The sequence below is a fragment of the Hyposmocoma kahamanoa genome, unplaced genomic scaffold (assembly GCF_003589595.1).
Source record: "Hyposmocoma kahamanoa isolate Upper Pololo Valley unplaced genomic scaffold, ASM358959v1 100021, whole genome shotgun sequence".
NCBI lineage: Eukaryota > Metazoa > Arthropoda > Insecta > Lepidoptera > Cosmopterigidae > Hyposmocoma > Hyposmocoma kahamanoa.
The window spans coordinates 5303461-5317154 of record NW_020653200.1 but is presented as its reverse complement, the minus strand read 5'-3'; the positions used below and the strand labels follow the sequence as shown (position 1 = coordinate 5317154).

Here is a 13694-nt window from a genome sequence, read left to right as displayed (position 1 = left end):
CCCAACCGAGGCCCCCAACCGGGCCCCCCAACCGGGGCCCACCCGGGGCCCCATAACCGGCCCCCCAACCGGACCCCCAACCGGCCCCCCAACCGGGCCCCCATAACCAACGCCTTAACTCACCCCCATATGCCCTATAAATTTATCATAATTGTCAGTTTTAATTGTTAATTGTTAATCAAAAACATTGAAAAGATTGAAAATTTATTAATTGTTAATTGTAGATATTTGCGATTAACAATTGATCAATCGTTAATTGCTGTTTCGCAATTGACAATTAATTAATTGTCAATCTTTAATTGCCAGAACAATTAAATTTTGCCCAACACTGGCCAAGTTCGTGTTGTCTTTGCTCGGACATTGAACGAACACTCCAAATCAGTAATTTTATTCACATGAACTACTACGGACCATGAGGTCTAGTTTTTCATAAAACTAGACTTCATGGTCAATATAGTACAATGTACTAAATATTTAAAAGTACTATTTGTATGGAATCGGTACTACTTGATTTTCCTTGTTATTTTACCGGTTTAGGACTGTCATTCTAACTAAATATCCTTTTTTTACAAAACAAGAACTTTAGTTACAATAATGTGTTTAAAAATCCACATTTTAGTACAACTATTTCATATACTCGTACATGTAGGTTGATATTATACATACAGATACCTATCACACCTACCAAAAAATATTATGAGCACTTACTTTTTTGCAAGCTTGTATATGTGAGATTACGTAGATACGTAATACAGACTTAGAACGAGCTGGCAAGGTTCAATCGTGCATCCCACTCGAACTTGTACTAAAAGTAGTGAAAAATCGCTATATGTCCCGCTCGCACCGTTCCTACTGAATAAAATACAGGTGAACTATCAACCCAGACAGTTCCTAGTTCGTACTGAACTAAAAGCAACTATGAACTATTAAAACCGTGCAAGACGAACTAGTTCATGTCGGTCAGTGTCTGGAATATACTACTAATAGTTCGTAGTTCCTGAAATAGACAAGCCTATTTGACAGTGACATTTCTCTGTTCACATTTTGGACATCGCAATGTGGTTCGTAATTTTAGAATATTTGACAAAGCATCAAACCGTCAAACACGACCGCAGACGATAAAAAGTTTGACAAACACGTATTTGACAAAATAATTAATTGATCGTTTACGGAGAGCATAATACTCTTTCTTTTCTATGTTTTTCATTATCAGCTGAGGGCTGAGTGAGTTCGAACTGCTATCGAAAAGAAAACAAATGCTCTAAAGATTATACAAATGTGTCTATAATAAAAAAGACTTTTCTTCTATAATTTCGCAATATAATACAACAAGCAGGCAATAATTATAAAAATGTCTACAAAAGGCGCTAAGGTCGCGGAATTATTTACTAAAGCTATGGCAACTACAAAATGTTTCGACCAAAATCTACGCCAGGTAAATATTGTTTAGTTTCATAATTGTTGTGACGCTGTAGGGCCTTACTAATATAATATACAGATTAAAATATCTATCTACCTCCTTATAGAGATCATATTGGACCAATCACTTTACAATAGTATGTATACACACCGTAATGTAACTAATAAAATTAGTAACCATTTAGCAAACCATACATTTAACAGTCCATATAGGTATTGAAGTGTTTGCCTACAAATTTTCAGGTGAAAGTTGTGTGTTGTGCCCAAGGGAGGATGGTCACGGAGTTCAAAGTGGGTCCAGAGCACCTCAACCAGCGCGGGAGCTTGCACGGCGGCTTCATCGCTCTGCTCGTCGACGCTATCTCCACATATGCACTTACAGCTAATGATAAAGTCGAGACCAGAGGACTATCTATAGACTTAAGTGTGACGTAGGCACCTTTTCCATCTCTTCTTTTATTATTGTTCTGGAGTATTATTAGTATGCATTTATGTTTAAGTCTTATGTGTGGCTATAGAAAATAGGCATTTTGTATTAAAACCCTTATTAAAAGTGCATCTTGATGAAAATTCATATTCAACATACATACATTTACGACCTTTTCCCTTCAAGATAGGCAGAGATCACTGCCTTCCACTTGCTACAATCCTGACACACATCTCCGCCTCATCGAGACGCACCAATGCTTTCATACTAGCTCAGCTAGAGTGCCTTTTAGCAACTCTTGACCTGGCCTTTCTTTAGGACATCTTCAATTTGATTGTGGTAAGTTGGCCTATTCAAGATAATAATTGGATTCACAAATTGATCTTGATTTAGTAATCAAGTAATGCACATAGGGTTGAATCAATAAATGCTTGTCACTAACACTGAAGGAAAATATCATCATTATGTTGTTTTATTTAAAATAAAATTGTAGTGTTGCAATATCAAAATTGTGTAATAAGGAAGATTTATAATTAAAAATAATAATAATTGAATTTATATCTACTTTCAGATATTTAAATGCAGCTAAAGAAGGGGACAAGATTGAAGTGGAGGCAGTAACCAGAAAAGTAGGCAGAAAAATTGCATTTCTTGATGTTGAATTGAGAAACAAAGATACAAATAAAGTGATAGCTACAGGTAAACACACAAAATATGTAGGAGTATGAAGATGATTTATATTTTTTAGTTTTGATTTTGTTATAGTAATATATATGTACAATGTATTTTCAAATAGATTTATCTAAATTTCTATGGTATTTCAATTCAAATTATAAATAAGTACTTACTGTCCTATTGCACATTGTTTGCCAAAAAATTGCAGTTGTTTTCCAACTATAGAATAAAACAACCTCAGGATGTCTGCGCTTTATTTGATTTTAGCTACAAGAAAAATTATTTTACCTTCTCATTATCTGACATAACTGATACATTTCAGCTCCGATGATATACTTATCATAAAGAATAGACGTCAAAACCCTGGTTAAATAGACATTGATTGAATAAATATGTATTGTTATTAATGGAATATAAGACTAGTATGCATTAATATGTGTTTGGTGACATTAGGTTTGGGAGCTAATATTTCAATGAGTGAGCAAAAATCAGTTTATGAAGTTGTCAATACCTTTGTTTACAGTTGATTTTGGTACTCTCTCCCAATACGCCTAACAATACACATGCATTCGGATTATGCGTAGCGTTGAACTTAAATACATACATACGCTATTTGATTTATATATAAATCGTGGTCAAGGAATTTAAATTAAAGTAAATTTTAAATTAAATGAAAAGGTGAGGTGTTTTAAAATAATTTAAATTGTTTAAATTATGTGTACCTACATAAAAAAATGTTACCAACAAGCTTAAATCAATTACTATGGATCTATTTAAGTATGTTTGTTTTTAAAATTAACAATATTTCGTTAGACTAGATTTTTGTGATAAAAATAAGTATTTAAGTAGGTACTACAACACAAATTTCAAGAATTTCTTTACATATTTTTTTTGGAAAATGAAACATTCAACTTAAGTAAAATATACAAGTTAGGTATCTTAATTGGACCACGTGGACAAAACCTTATCAACTAATTAAATAGAATAACATTTTCAATGACTTATTTTTAATATCTAATACATGAATGTTAATAGAAGAGCTTAGAAATCTTCGTAGCCGCTATGGCAGTTTTCTTCAAGATATTCAATTCTCTTCCTTAGCATATCCACAGTCTTCTCCAAATCATTGTGCGAGTCTTCCAGGTTATTGAAACGATTGTCTTCCTCGAAATTAACATTTTCATAATCGGCACTTCGACGAACACGTGCCGGTCTCTCATTGTCGTTACCATCACATGAAGCGCAGTCTGCCCAGTATCGTAGATCCATAGAAGGCAAATCTTCGCAAGAAATTAGTCCATCTTGTACCTCTGGTAGCAAAAATACATTTTCTCCGATAGTGTCAATATTATCGCCGTTATCGCATAGAACGCGAGCCAAACTAGTTCTTTTTAGTTGACGAAGTTGATCTGCTTTAAAGATTGCTAGATTTTCATACCAAAATCTGTCTCCATCTCTTAGTCTTCCGAATTGTTCTAGTAAGAGACATCTGAATAAAGGTCCCACTTTCCCCCCTTCTACTTGATCTTCCAGTATTCCACCCACGAATACATCAATATTATGTACAGATCCATATAACTCTTTCAGTCTTTCTCTAACTTCTGGATTAGAAATTTCGTTAGCCAAATCATCAAATGTATTAACATCTGACATTTTACAGTATTCCCTCCATTTGGTGTACGGCGGAAGCGCATGGTCACGACCTCTTTGAATGTTAATAGCAGCCAGATCGAGAGCGACCGCATGTGCGTTATAGAATAATTGCTCAGTTAATTCCGAATTGAGATTTTGAGTAGAAGTTTTCAGTTTTGCAGGTGTAATAAACATACCTCTCATTAACGGATCTACGCCGCCTTCATCAACCAATCTCCATGGCGCGAAAAATGCATTGCGCAATGACAAGTTACCCTCTATTATTGGATCGAAATTTTCATCGAATCGCTGCAGTACCGGATTGATCAAAGTGTGCCCAAATCTTAAAGCAGCTGTCGCAAAAACATTAGAAATTGAAGGATTTAGATCAGGATTATAGCCTTTGTATTTTCCTAAGTCGCGGTGTACGTTAGACCCTAAAACAATAGGTAACCAGTGGTCGTAAGTAATAACCTGCATTTCAGCACCAACAATTTTTCTTGCCTCTTGGTATACTTTATCACCATCCCAAAATGGATTCAAAGATTTCAAAAAGCTAGCAATTCGATTGTGTTCTCTCATCCAAATAGTATGCATGGCCGCGAGTCCAACTTGTTCATTTGCTCTTATATCACCGGCAACGAAACAGTTCCGGTTGCTTTCCTCTAGGTTTCTTCTACAGTCCATACCGTTAATTCCTACTGTAGGCAATAATGGTTTCCTTCCGGGAAATACAGCACCAACTCGTAATAAGCCATTGTCGTTTGTTAAATCCCGCAAATCCTCAGCTACTGTCTTTTCGAAACCATAAACCTGGGATGCATCAATAAAAGAAGTCAGTTGATTAATCTGCTCCCTTGGCTGTAGAGTTCCAAATAGCACCGAAGTCATGCCCGAGCCGCAAACTGCGCTCGTTCGCAGAAAATCAATACAGCGTCGATTTGTTATTCGAGGGTCATTTACGGGTACATCGATAGGGAAGCAAGGGGCTGCGTAGACACACGTTTTCTTACAATCAACACCATCCCAACTTTGAATGCTCACAGGAGGTAAGGCATGATCTAAGTCGTGATCTAGCCACTGCCCCCATTGCATTACCATGTGGGTTATTTTATTGTCTTCGGTTATTTCATTTGTGCTGATAATTTCAGTTGATACTAATCTAGCACTGGGTAGAATAAATCCATTGTACTTTATGTTTTTGTTCCATCCTACAGGATGACTAAATCCATTTTCATAAATGGGATAAAGAATTCTTCGGAACCCCGTCAGTGATGCTCCCCACATAGGATGTGCAAAGTTGTTACATCTGCCATCAATACTGCGATACTTTATATGATAACACATGTCAGAGCAGTTCATATCTTCGCGATGTGCAACGCACCCAGACAGTTGTGCGATTAATTGCAAATGCTGTGCAGATAACACGTGATGATAGTTAAAGGATTCAGTAATGTTTACTTTCAATCCTGATTCCACAAATTGTTTTACTTTATCTAATGTCCGTTCATATATTTCAGCAGCACGAGCGATATTTCTAGCTGCAAAGTTGGGAAACCTCGCTATTCTAAATAAATCATGTATATCGGGTGTACTTTTGTTGTTAAACAACTGCTCTACGGTTCTGGCAATCGCTTGATCGACATCGCGCGTAGCCTCTGTCAGGGCAATATTGACATATTCATCTCCGGGCAATAAATGATCTTTCACAGTTAAAAAAACTGATGCCGTATCGCGCCCGTATTTGTTGGATACAGAACATTCATATCGCCCTGTCTCTCGAAGAGTCACATTGTTTATAAGTAAACTACCGATGAGAGATATGGACATCCTATCATCAGGTGTAACACGAGTCCCGTCTTTTCTCCATTGAATCTCCGCTGGCAATTGACTTTCCACCTCACAGGGCAATGCTACAGAAGTTCCTTTGAAGGCATCCGTGTCCTCAGGCTTTGTTACTATACGCGGGGCAACCATCGAAATATCTTCAACATTGAGAGTAGCAGATATTTCTGTCAGTCCTTCAGTATTTTCGGCTCTACAATGATATGTACCCGCGTCATCTATGTTAACTTCAAAAATGGTTAATTTTTTATTATCGTCGCTTACAGCGATATTTTTACTAACAGGGATGGGCATCCTATTTTTGAACCATGAAAGCTTAGGTTTGGGAATTCCTCTTGCACTACACTGCATAGCCACCGTATCTCCAACAACAGCGTCTACGTCGTCAGGAACAATGAAAAATGTAGGCGGTACTGCAAAATAATTAACAATGTTTTATTGATATCTATCAACTAAGTTGAATAAAAACTTGTCTTGATTATTCAGTGTTGCTAATAATTGACTTACGCATAACTTCCAAAAACGCTGTCGCAGTAATGACACCGTTTATATTTTCTGCTTGGCAAGTGTATTGGCCAGCGTCTTTAGGTTGTATGTCTTCTATGAATATGGTGCCATTGTGTTTTAATGATACGCGCTCATTGAGCAATATTTTTTCGCTGTTGAAAAGCCAAGCAAGATGAGGTCTGGGGTTGCCTTGCGCTACACAGTCGAAACTGACGAATGGCTGACTCAGTCCAGCAAATTGATTTCGTGGTAATACACTGAACATAGGACGTCCTGAAACATATTTTTAACAAATTTTAATTAGTCTATATTAGTATTTAAGAAAAATATTTTATTTTCCTTGAAACAAATATTCTACCACTTTCCACAACAGGACTGTGTAACATCATTCTAGCTGGTCTAGAGCGAACTTTTCCTGCAGGATTCCTGGCCATGCACTCAAATATTCCCATATCTTTTTCATCGGCTTTGTGTATCATAAGAGTGCCATTACTCATTACTTCGTAATGTGATTCCTTATCAACCGTCAACATAGCGGAATCACGCAACCATACCACTTCTGGAGCAGGTTCACCTGTAGCTATGCATGTGAATTTTGCATCTTCGCCAAAATTGACAATGACATCTTCTGGACCTATTGCGATTTCAGGATGTCCTGTAATTAAGAAATTAAAAATTTAAGTGAAAGGTTCGACTTCAAAATCCTACTCTGTTTTTAATTATAGGTTTCTTGGTAAGAAGTTTACTTACGGCAATGCAAATTATGTTCCTTCATAGATGCAAGTGAAACGCCAGTCATTGGTTCGGGGCCGTAGCAAGTGGCAACGACTTTCATCTCAGTATGTTCAGCTAGCATGTGCACGAACCACAACATAGCGCAGTCGCAAATGAGTGCATTGCTATCCAGGCGCAGCTTCGTGAGGCGTGGCATACCACGGAAAGAACCTGGCGGTATACGCTTTAATAGGTTGTTGTGTAAATATCTGGAAAAATATAATGGCATAAAGTATATGATAATGTCTACCATTAAGGATTAGGTTCAATTTATATTGTGGCGGAACGGAATGAAAGCGAATTTTTGTTACGATATTGTACGTAGCATAATAAACTTTATGGTTAATTGTGTAACGTACAAACTAGACACAAGCCAATATCTTCCGCGGAATGCGCAATATAAATTGAGCCGTACGAGCATGCAATAGGTATGAACATAAAATCTCCTTTGGCATTCAGCAGGTAGGTACTTGTGTTTTTACATATGGTACATACATAGAGCGCACTATAAGTTTCCGGAACTGGCCACTTACATAAACAATATTTAAAAAGTAATTACAACATTTCAAATTTTCAAAAATGGAACTCTGGCTTCTACAGCCAGAATACAGTTTGTTTCATCTGACTGTCACTTGTTTTTACATTGTGGCGACATTTTTGAAATTGGTTGTCTACATCACCATGTATTTAACTCGTGAAAATTTTCGTAGTATGATTTTCTACTACTAGTGTAAATTAACAGCTCAGCGGAGCTTCGCTTCGCTCGGCGTCAAACTGCTTTTGGCGATGAAGCACCATGCAAGACGACTATTTATAGCTGGTTTGCAGAATTCAAACGCGGTCGTGTGAATCTCAGTGACGAATTTCGTGATGGTCGCCCGTCCACTGCTGTGAACAACAAAAACATGGATGCTGTGCGCCGTATGATCAAAACTGACAGTCATGTGACATGCCATGAGATTCGGGCATCTTTAGGCATAGGCATGTGTCAAACACAATCAATATTCCACAAACATTTGGGTGTGAAAAAGCTGTGCTCTCGGTGGACCTACATAATTTGACTGAGGTTCAAAAAACGGATCGCGTCACTTAATGCAATGCCATGCTTACCAGATTCAACGAAGGGGCGTCCAATTTGGCGTGGCACATAGTAACAGGTGACGAAACATGGATTAATAAATTTATAGTTACAATTCCAATACAAAGCGGCAATCAAGCGATGGGTCTTTCGAGATGAGCCGAAACCAACAAAAGTGGCGCGTGTGCAAAGTGCCTCTAAGCGGATGCTTGCTTCTTTTTTTAATAAAACTGGACACGTGGCTACTGTTGCTTTGGAGAATCGTTGTACCGTGAATAGTGATTGGTACACGACCATTTGTTTGCCGGAAGTTATTGACAAACTCCGTAAAAATAACCGCAAATGCCGTACCATCTTCCACCACGATAATACCAGTTCTCACATGGCCAGACAGACAAATGAGTTTTTAAAGGTGAACAACGTTGACCTTATGAGCCATCACGCGTACAGTCCCGACCTTGTTACAATACTTTGTTTATTTCCAAAAATTAAGAACCAGTTACCTACGCGATCAACGATTTTCATCACCTGAAAAGACTGTCGAAGAGTATGAAAAATATGTTTTATAGATTATCACGGAGGAGTGGCATAAATGTTTTCAAAATTGGTTCATTCGTTTGAAAATATTCTTATTCTTATTCATTCCGGAAACTTAGGTATAGTGCGCCACACGTACCGTCATATATCGCATGTAAGTAAGCTTATGAACCGTGTTTATAGTGAAAAAAAAAACCAACCAGTTTTACCTTAATTTAAATGAACAAAAAATGATATTACATGTAATCGGAATATGTAGGTAGACACTCACAGTCGTTCGAGTCGCGGTAAATTAGAAAACGTTTCTGGTTCTATTTGGTGTATCTCGTTCACGTGAAGGTACCTGAAACAAGCAATTCTTTTTGGTATTCGGTACCTACACTTTAAGAGTCACGAATAGACACAAATATATATATCCAATCTCCCTTGTTCGGTATAGAACAAATTCTGGATTCGACAGATTCGTGATTTGATGTTTGTGGACCTATCCACTATTTTCTAAAGTGCTGGACGTTAACGCAAGAACGTGCTCTGTAGCGCTAATTCAGTAATATTGACGCCAGTTGAGTAGGTACAGTTTTGTGCAGCCCTCAGTTCTGTTTTTAACTGCACAAGGTAACATAAAGGTGCTTTTAGAGCAACAATAATCTCAGTACAGAGTACTAAAAGAAACCGACCTCAAACGTACGTGGAATTACGTCTATTTGCTAAGTTTTATTGAAATATCCCCTATACAGGACTTGACACTGGAGATAATAAAAATAGGTTCTCACTACGGCACTACTCAAAGTATGTCGAGTGAAAAACGCCTTGAATTGGAGAAATAGCAAAATCAACCATTAAAGTAATTGCTCCTAAATTAAAGTTAGGCGCTATGTATAAAAATGAATCTTCATGCGTGAACAGCCACCCTTCGAGGTGGATGATTTTCTTCAAAATGAAATGGGACCACTATGGAAGTACCCCCTTTCCAACAAAAAAATCATGAAAATCGGTTCACAAATACCGGAGTTATCGCGTAACATACATACAAAGAAAAAAGAACATACAGTCGAATTGAGAACCTCCTTTTTTGAAGTTGGTTAAAAAATCATTAACGCCATAATAGTGCTTTTGAGGTGCTAATTTTTATGTCAAACGATCATTCTTTGCATTTGCGTCAGTGAAATATAAAATACTTTAAATTGACAACGATAATTCTAATTTTGTTTTATTGGATTATTTTAATTTGTCGAAGAACTAAAATAATTTCTTTAACCACTTAAAATTATAATACAACGAAGAAGAAAACGTATGTGGTGTAAATTCAGAACGCACCCGAAACTAAACTTATTTTTTTCAAATTTTCATTTTAATCACTTCAATCTTAAGGTGTATTCCAGAACTCTACTCAATACTCAAGTCAGGATTTCAGAATGATTTAAAGCACTAGAAATCATACTCAAGTCATTGCCATTAGGGTCGTATTTCCAGTGCTTGAAATCATACTCAAGTCCTGACTTGAGCATTGAGTAGAGTTCTGGAATACGGCCCTTAGAGCATATAGGACTGGAGGCGTCATCGGTAGACATTCCCCTCTGTCAATGTACAAGCAAATAAAATTTATCGCACAATAAACACTACTTCCCAATCGATGTTATTTCATTTCCACGAATTCACCGCGTCAAGTATTCCACGAAACATGTCGTCTTGCGCTATATAAACTTGCAAAATAAATCTCTGCTGCATCCAGTCAAACCAAGGGTGGAATTACATTTCATACATAAGCCCTTAGAATAATAACGCATAGAAACCTAGCCCGCGCACGCTAAGTGAGGCAAGTTAGAGGCTTCCCAAAGGGCCTACACGAGCGGGCGGGCTGTCAGTGCTCAAGGTCAAATTGCACCGCGAACAGCTCAAAAATTTTTGTTAAAAATGACGAAATGTGAGGTAAATGGGTGTAAAAATAGAACAGGCAAACATAAAATAGACACTATCATCACATTCCACAAGGAAGTAACGCGTTTCAACTTGTATTTTTATATAAATATTCACTAAAACCGAAAATTAATTTCGTTGCAACAAGACACGAAAATGTTGCAAAGTAACGGATTTCTTTCTCCCAATTTTGCTATTCTGTTTCAAAATAATTACATTACCTACGTAATTTTTTGAGAATAGGCAATATCGTGATGGCTGCAGATTTTATTTTTATTCTAATGTAAGTGTGCATTTGACCTCCATTTCTGCAAGTTAAATGCGTACAAATGTTGTTTACAAAGAGCAACTCCTAGAGTTTCTTGCTCATACTTCTCGGGGGAATCTGCCTTACAAATGAGCGGTAGAGTTTAACCAATGTGACGATTTCTAGTGTAATAATGCTTACCTATGAAATAAAGATAATTTTGATTTTGATTCTGGGTATCGTTTACAGGTTATATGAGGGTGCTCATTACGAATATAGTACTTATTTCTAAATCCAAGATGGCGGACACAATTTTAAAAAAATGCAATATGTGTATCCTTTTCGAGGTATTTGGGGATGCTCATTACGAATATGGCACTCATTTCTAAATCCAAGATGGCGGGCGCGATTTTTCGAATAATGGCAAGTTGGGCATCGTTTTCGAGATATTTGAGGGTGCTCATTACGAATATAGCACTTATTTGTAAATCCAAGATGGCCGACACGATTTTTCAAAAAATGCTATATGGGTATCCTTTTCGAGGTATTTGGGGATGCTCAATACGAATATGGCACTCATTTCAAAATCCAAGATGGCAGACACAACATTTCAAACAAAAGCAATATTCGTAATGAGCACCCCCAAATACCTCGAAAATGATACCCAACTTGCCATTATTTGAAAAATCGTGCCCGCCATCTTGGATTTAGAAATGAGTGCCATATTCGTAATGAGCACCTCGAATACCTCGAAAATTATTCCCATATTGCATTTATTTGAAAAGTCGTGTCCGTCATCGTGTATTCAGATATAAATGCCATTTCCATAAGGATTACCAAAAATATTTTTTTGAAAATTCTTGTCACTTGACATTGTCGATCGACAAAACCGAGCACATTTGTAGGCACCTGATCGACAATGTCGGGCAAATCTGTAGGCACCTTTAACTTAATGATGAGTTAAGCAAGATACAATTTCCCCACTTTTGAGGGAAATGTTATTCCATGGCATCATTATTTGTATATTTGTGTGCGTGCCGACAAGCGTAGATACAAGTTGCTTACGCCTACATGAATTTGGTTTTTGCCTCACTTGTGACAGTTCGTTTGATATGAAACTATCATTCTATGCGTTATTATTCTAAGCATAAGCCTATTATTTACATTAATTGCTAATTTTCTATTTTAAGACTTTTTTTCACAATGATCACATTCAATTTATCGATTACATAAAAAATATTTGAAAACATTCGAACATTTGACATGCCTATGAAGTTCCCTATATACAAACAGGCAACTAGTGACAAAAAATGCAGTGCTTCACACTTCACAGACGCTGTTTTTTTCGTTATAGAGAAGCGACGCGCACTTTTAGCTCCAATTTTTATCGACAGATAAAAGATTATGAAAGAAAGATTATGTAACGAAGTTTATTCAAACTGATTTCTCCGTCGTATTGTACATTAAATAATAATGTAATAATTTATAAATAATTAAAATAAATTGTAATTGTTTAATATAAATCATCATAAATCACGCCGTACTGTAAGAAAAAATAAAAATAAAAAGTACATATATAAGTAAATACTTACACACAATACACGTAAATTACAAAAGCAATCGAAATAACCAAATAGCTAACTGTCCTTATCCTGCACAAGCAGTTACGTCAATTTCAATTTTCGAAACATAAGCGATTGAAATATTTGGATTTAGAACAAAGAAACTAAAGAGTTGATTCAATGTTAATCTTATTTAATAAATGTTAGTATTAAATGTGTTATGTGTTAGTACTAACAAAATATTGTTGTATTCGTTTTACTGTTTGGAGTTATCAACCCGAAGTCCGAAAATACATTTGAACGAAATAATGTTTGCTCGTATTTTTGTAATCCCAAATCCCATATTTAGGTTATTTTAGGAATATTCAAAATTATGTACAAAACAAACCTACGCTAACTTAATCTATTCTTTGTAATAAGCTACCAAAATCCCTTGAAAGCATAACGGTTTTGTTATAAATCGGTTTTCGACATTATGAAACTTTGAGTTTAGTTGGAATTTAGAAACTCGAAACATCGATACATTTCTTCCACTACGTCTTATCTGCCAACAGAGAGACACAGCTATTTTCACATTTATAATATTTATATGTAGGTACCCATATATCTGCACAACTCTTGTTACTTGAAGTGAGTACGTATGAAATTCAACATAATACTATAAAATTAATTAATATTGACATTAAGACTACTCCATCACTCTCGTAGTCAACTAGTTTTCACTAAAAGCTAACTATGGTGTATTTTGTTATTTCCAGTAGAAGATGAATATGGATAATTTTTCGGCCTTTAAATTGTGGCAAATAAAATTAAGTAATACTGTAATGACTTTACAATTTAAATCAAATGTTTCATTTTTTTATATTAATATGCAAGTCACTACGTTTGTATAGGTTATCTCCGGCCATACTTGTCATTGGCTCCAACGCTAACCGCGAAAAGCCATAAACTGAAGTTGTTTTCAGTGCATTTTTTCGCGGTTTTTGGATTAGACTCTGGATTGTATTTATTGTCATCCATTTATTGGTAAGTCAATTGGTAATCTCCTCTAGGAAATACAAGTAAAACAATACC

At 36.3% G+C, this 13694-nt stretch overlaps 2 protein-coding genes across 3 annotated transcripts in view; one reads left to right on the top strand and one right to left on the bottom strand.

Annotated features, from left to right (window-relative positions):
• Positions 1-892: 892 nt before the first annotated feature.
• On the top strand, positions 893-2716 carry LOC113239689 (acyl-coenzyme A thioesterase 13). 2 transcript variants are annotated; one of them, XM_026476781.1, is made up of 4 exons: positions 903-1435; positions 1663-1850; positions 2037-2185; positions 2418-2559. In XM_026476781.1, the coding sequence occupies exons 1-3, from the start codon at positions 1352-1354 to the stop codon at positions 2146-2148; spliced, it is 384 nt and encodes a 127-aa protein (XP_026332566.1). In that variant the 5' UTR covers positions 903-1351; the 3' UTR covers positions 2149-2185; positions 2418-2559. The 2 variants fall into 2 exon arrangements, with proteins under 2 accessions (XP_026332560.1, XP_026332566.1); XM_026476775.1 differs by lacking the exon at positions 2037-2185 and having other exon boundaries at positions 893-1435; positions 2418-2716.
• Positions 2717-2908: 192 nt separating this feature from the next.
• The window catches only part of LOC113239679 (peroxidasin), an 82373-nt gene continuing 71587 nt past the window's right edge, over positions 2909-13694 (bottom strand). The window contains exons 3-7 of the mRNA XM_026476764.1: positions 9166-9237; positions 7256-7488; positions 6864-7160; positions 6506-6778; positions 2909-6411 (exon numbers count right to left, since the gene is read on the bottom strand). Of these exons, the coding sequence (XP_026332549.1) occupies positions 3563-6411; positions 6506-6778; positions 6864-7160; positions 7256-7488; positions 9166-9237 (3724 nt within the window). The 3' untranslated portion in view covers positions 2909-3562. The remainder of the gene's footprint in view (positions 6412-6505; positions 6779-6863; positions 7161-7255; positions 7489-9165; positions 9238-13694) is intronic.

What these genes read in the sequence shown, in the direction of transcription:
- LOC113239689 (XM_026476775.1), top strand. Translation starts at nt 1,352, where the DNA reads ATGTCTACAAAAGGCGCTAAGGTCGCGGAATTATTTACTAAAGCTATG. An exon ending in TCGACCAAAATCTACGCCAG is followed by an intron (nt 1,436 to 1,662) that starts GTAAATATTGTT and finishes ACAAATTTTCAG; the next exon opens with GTGAAAGTTGTGTGTTGTGC. An exon ending in TCTATAGACTTAAGTGTGAC is followed by an intron (nt 1,851 to 2,417) that starts GTAGGCACCTTT and finishes ATCTACTTTCAG; the next exon opens with ATATTTAAATGCAGCTAAAG.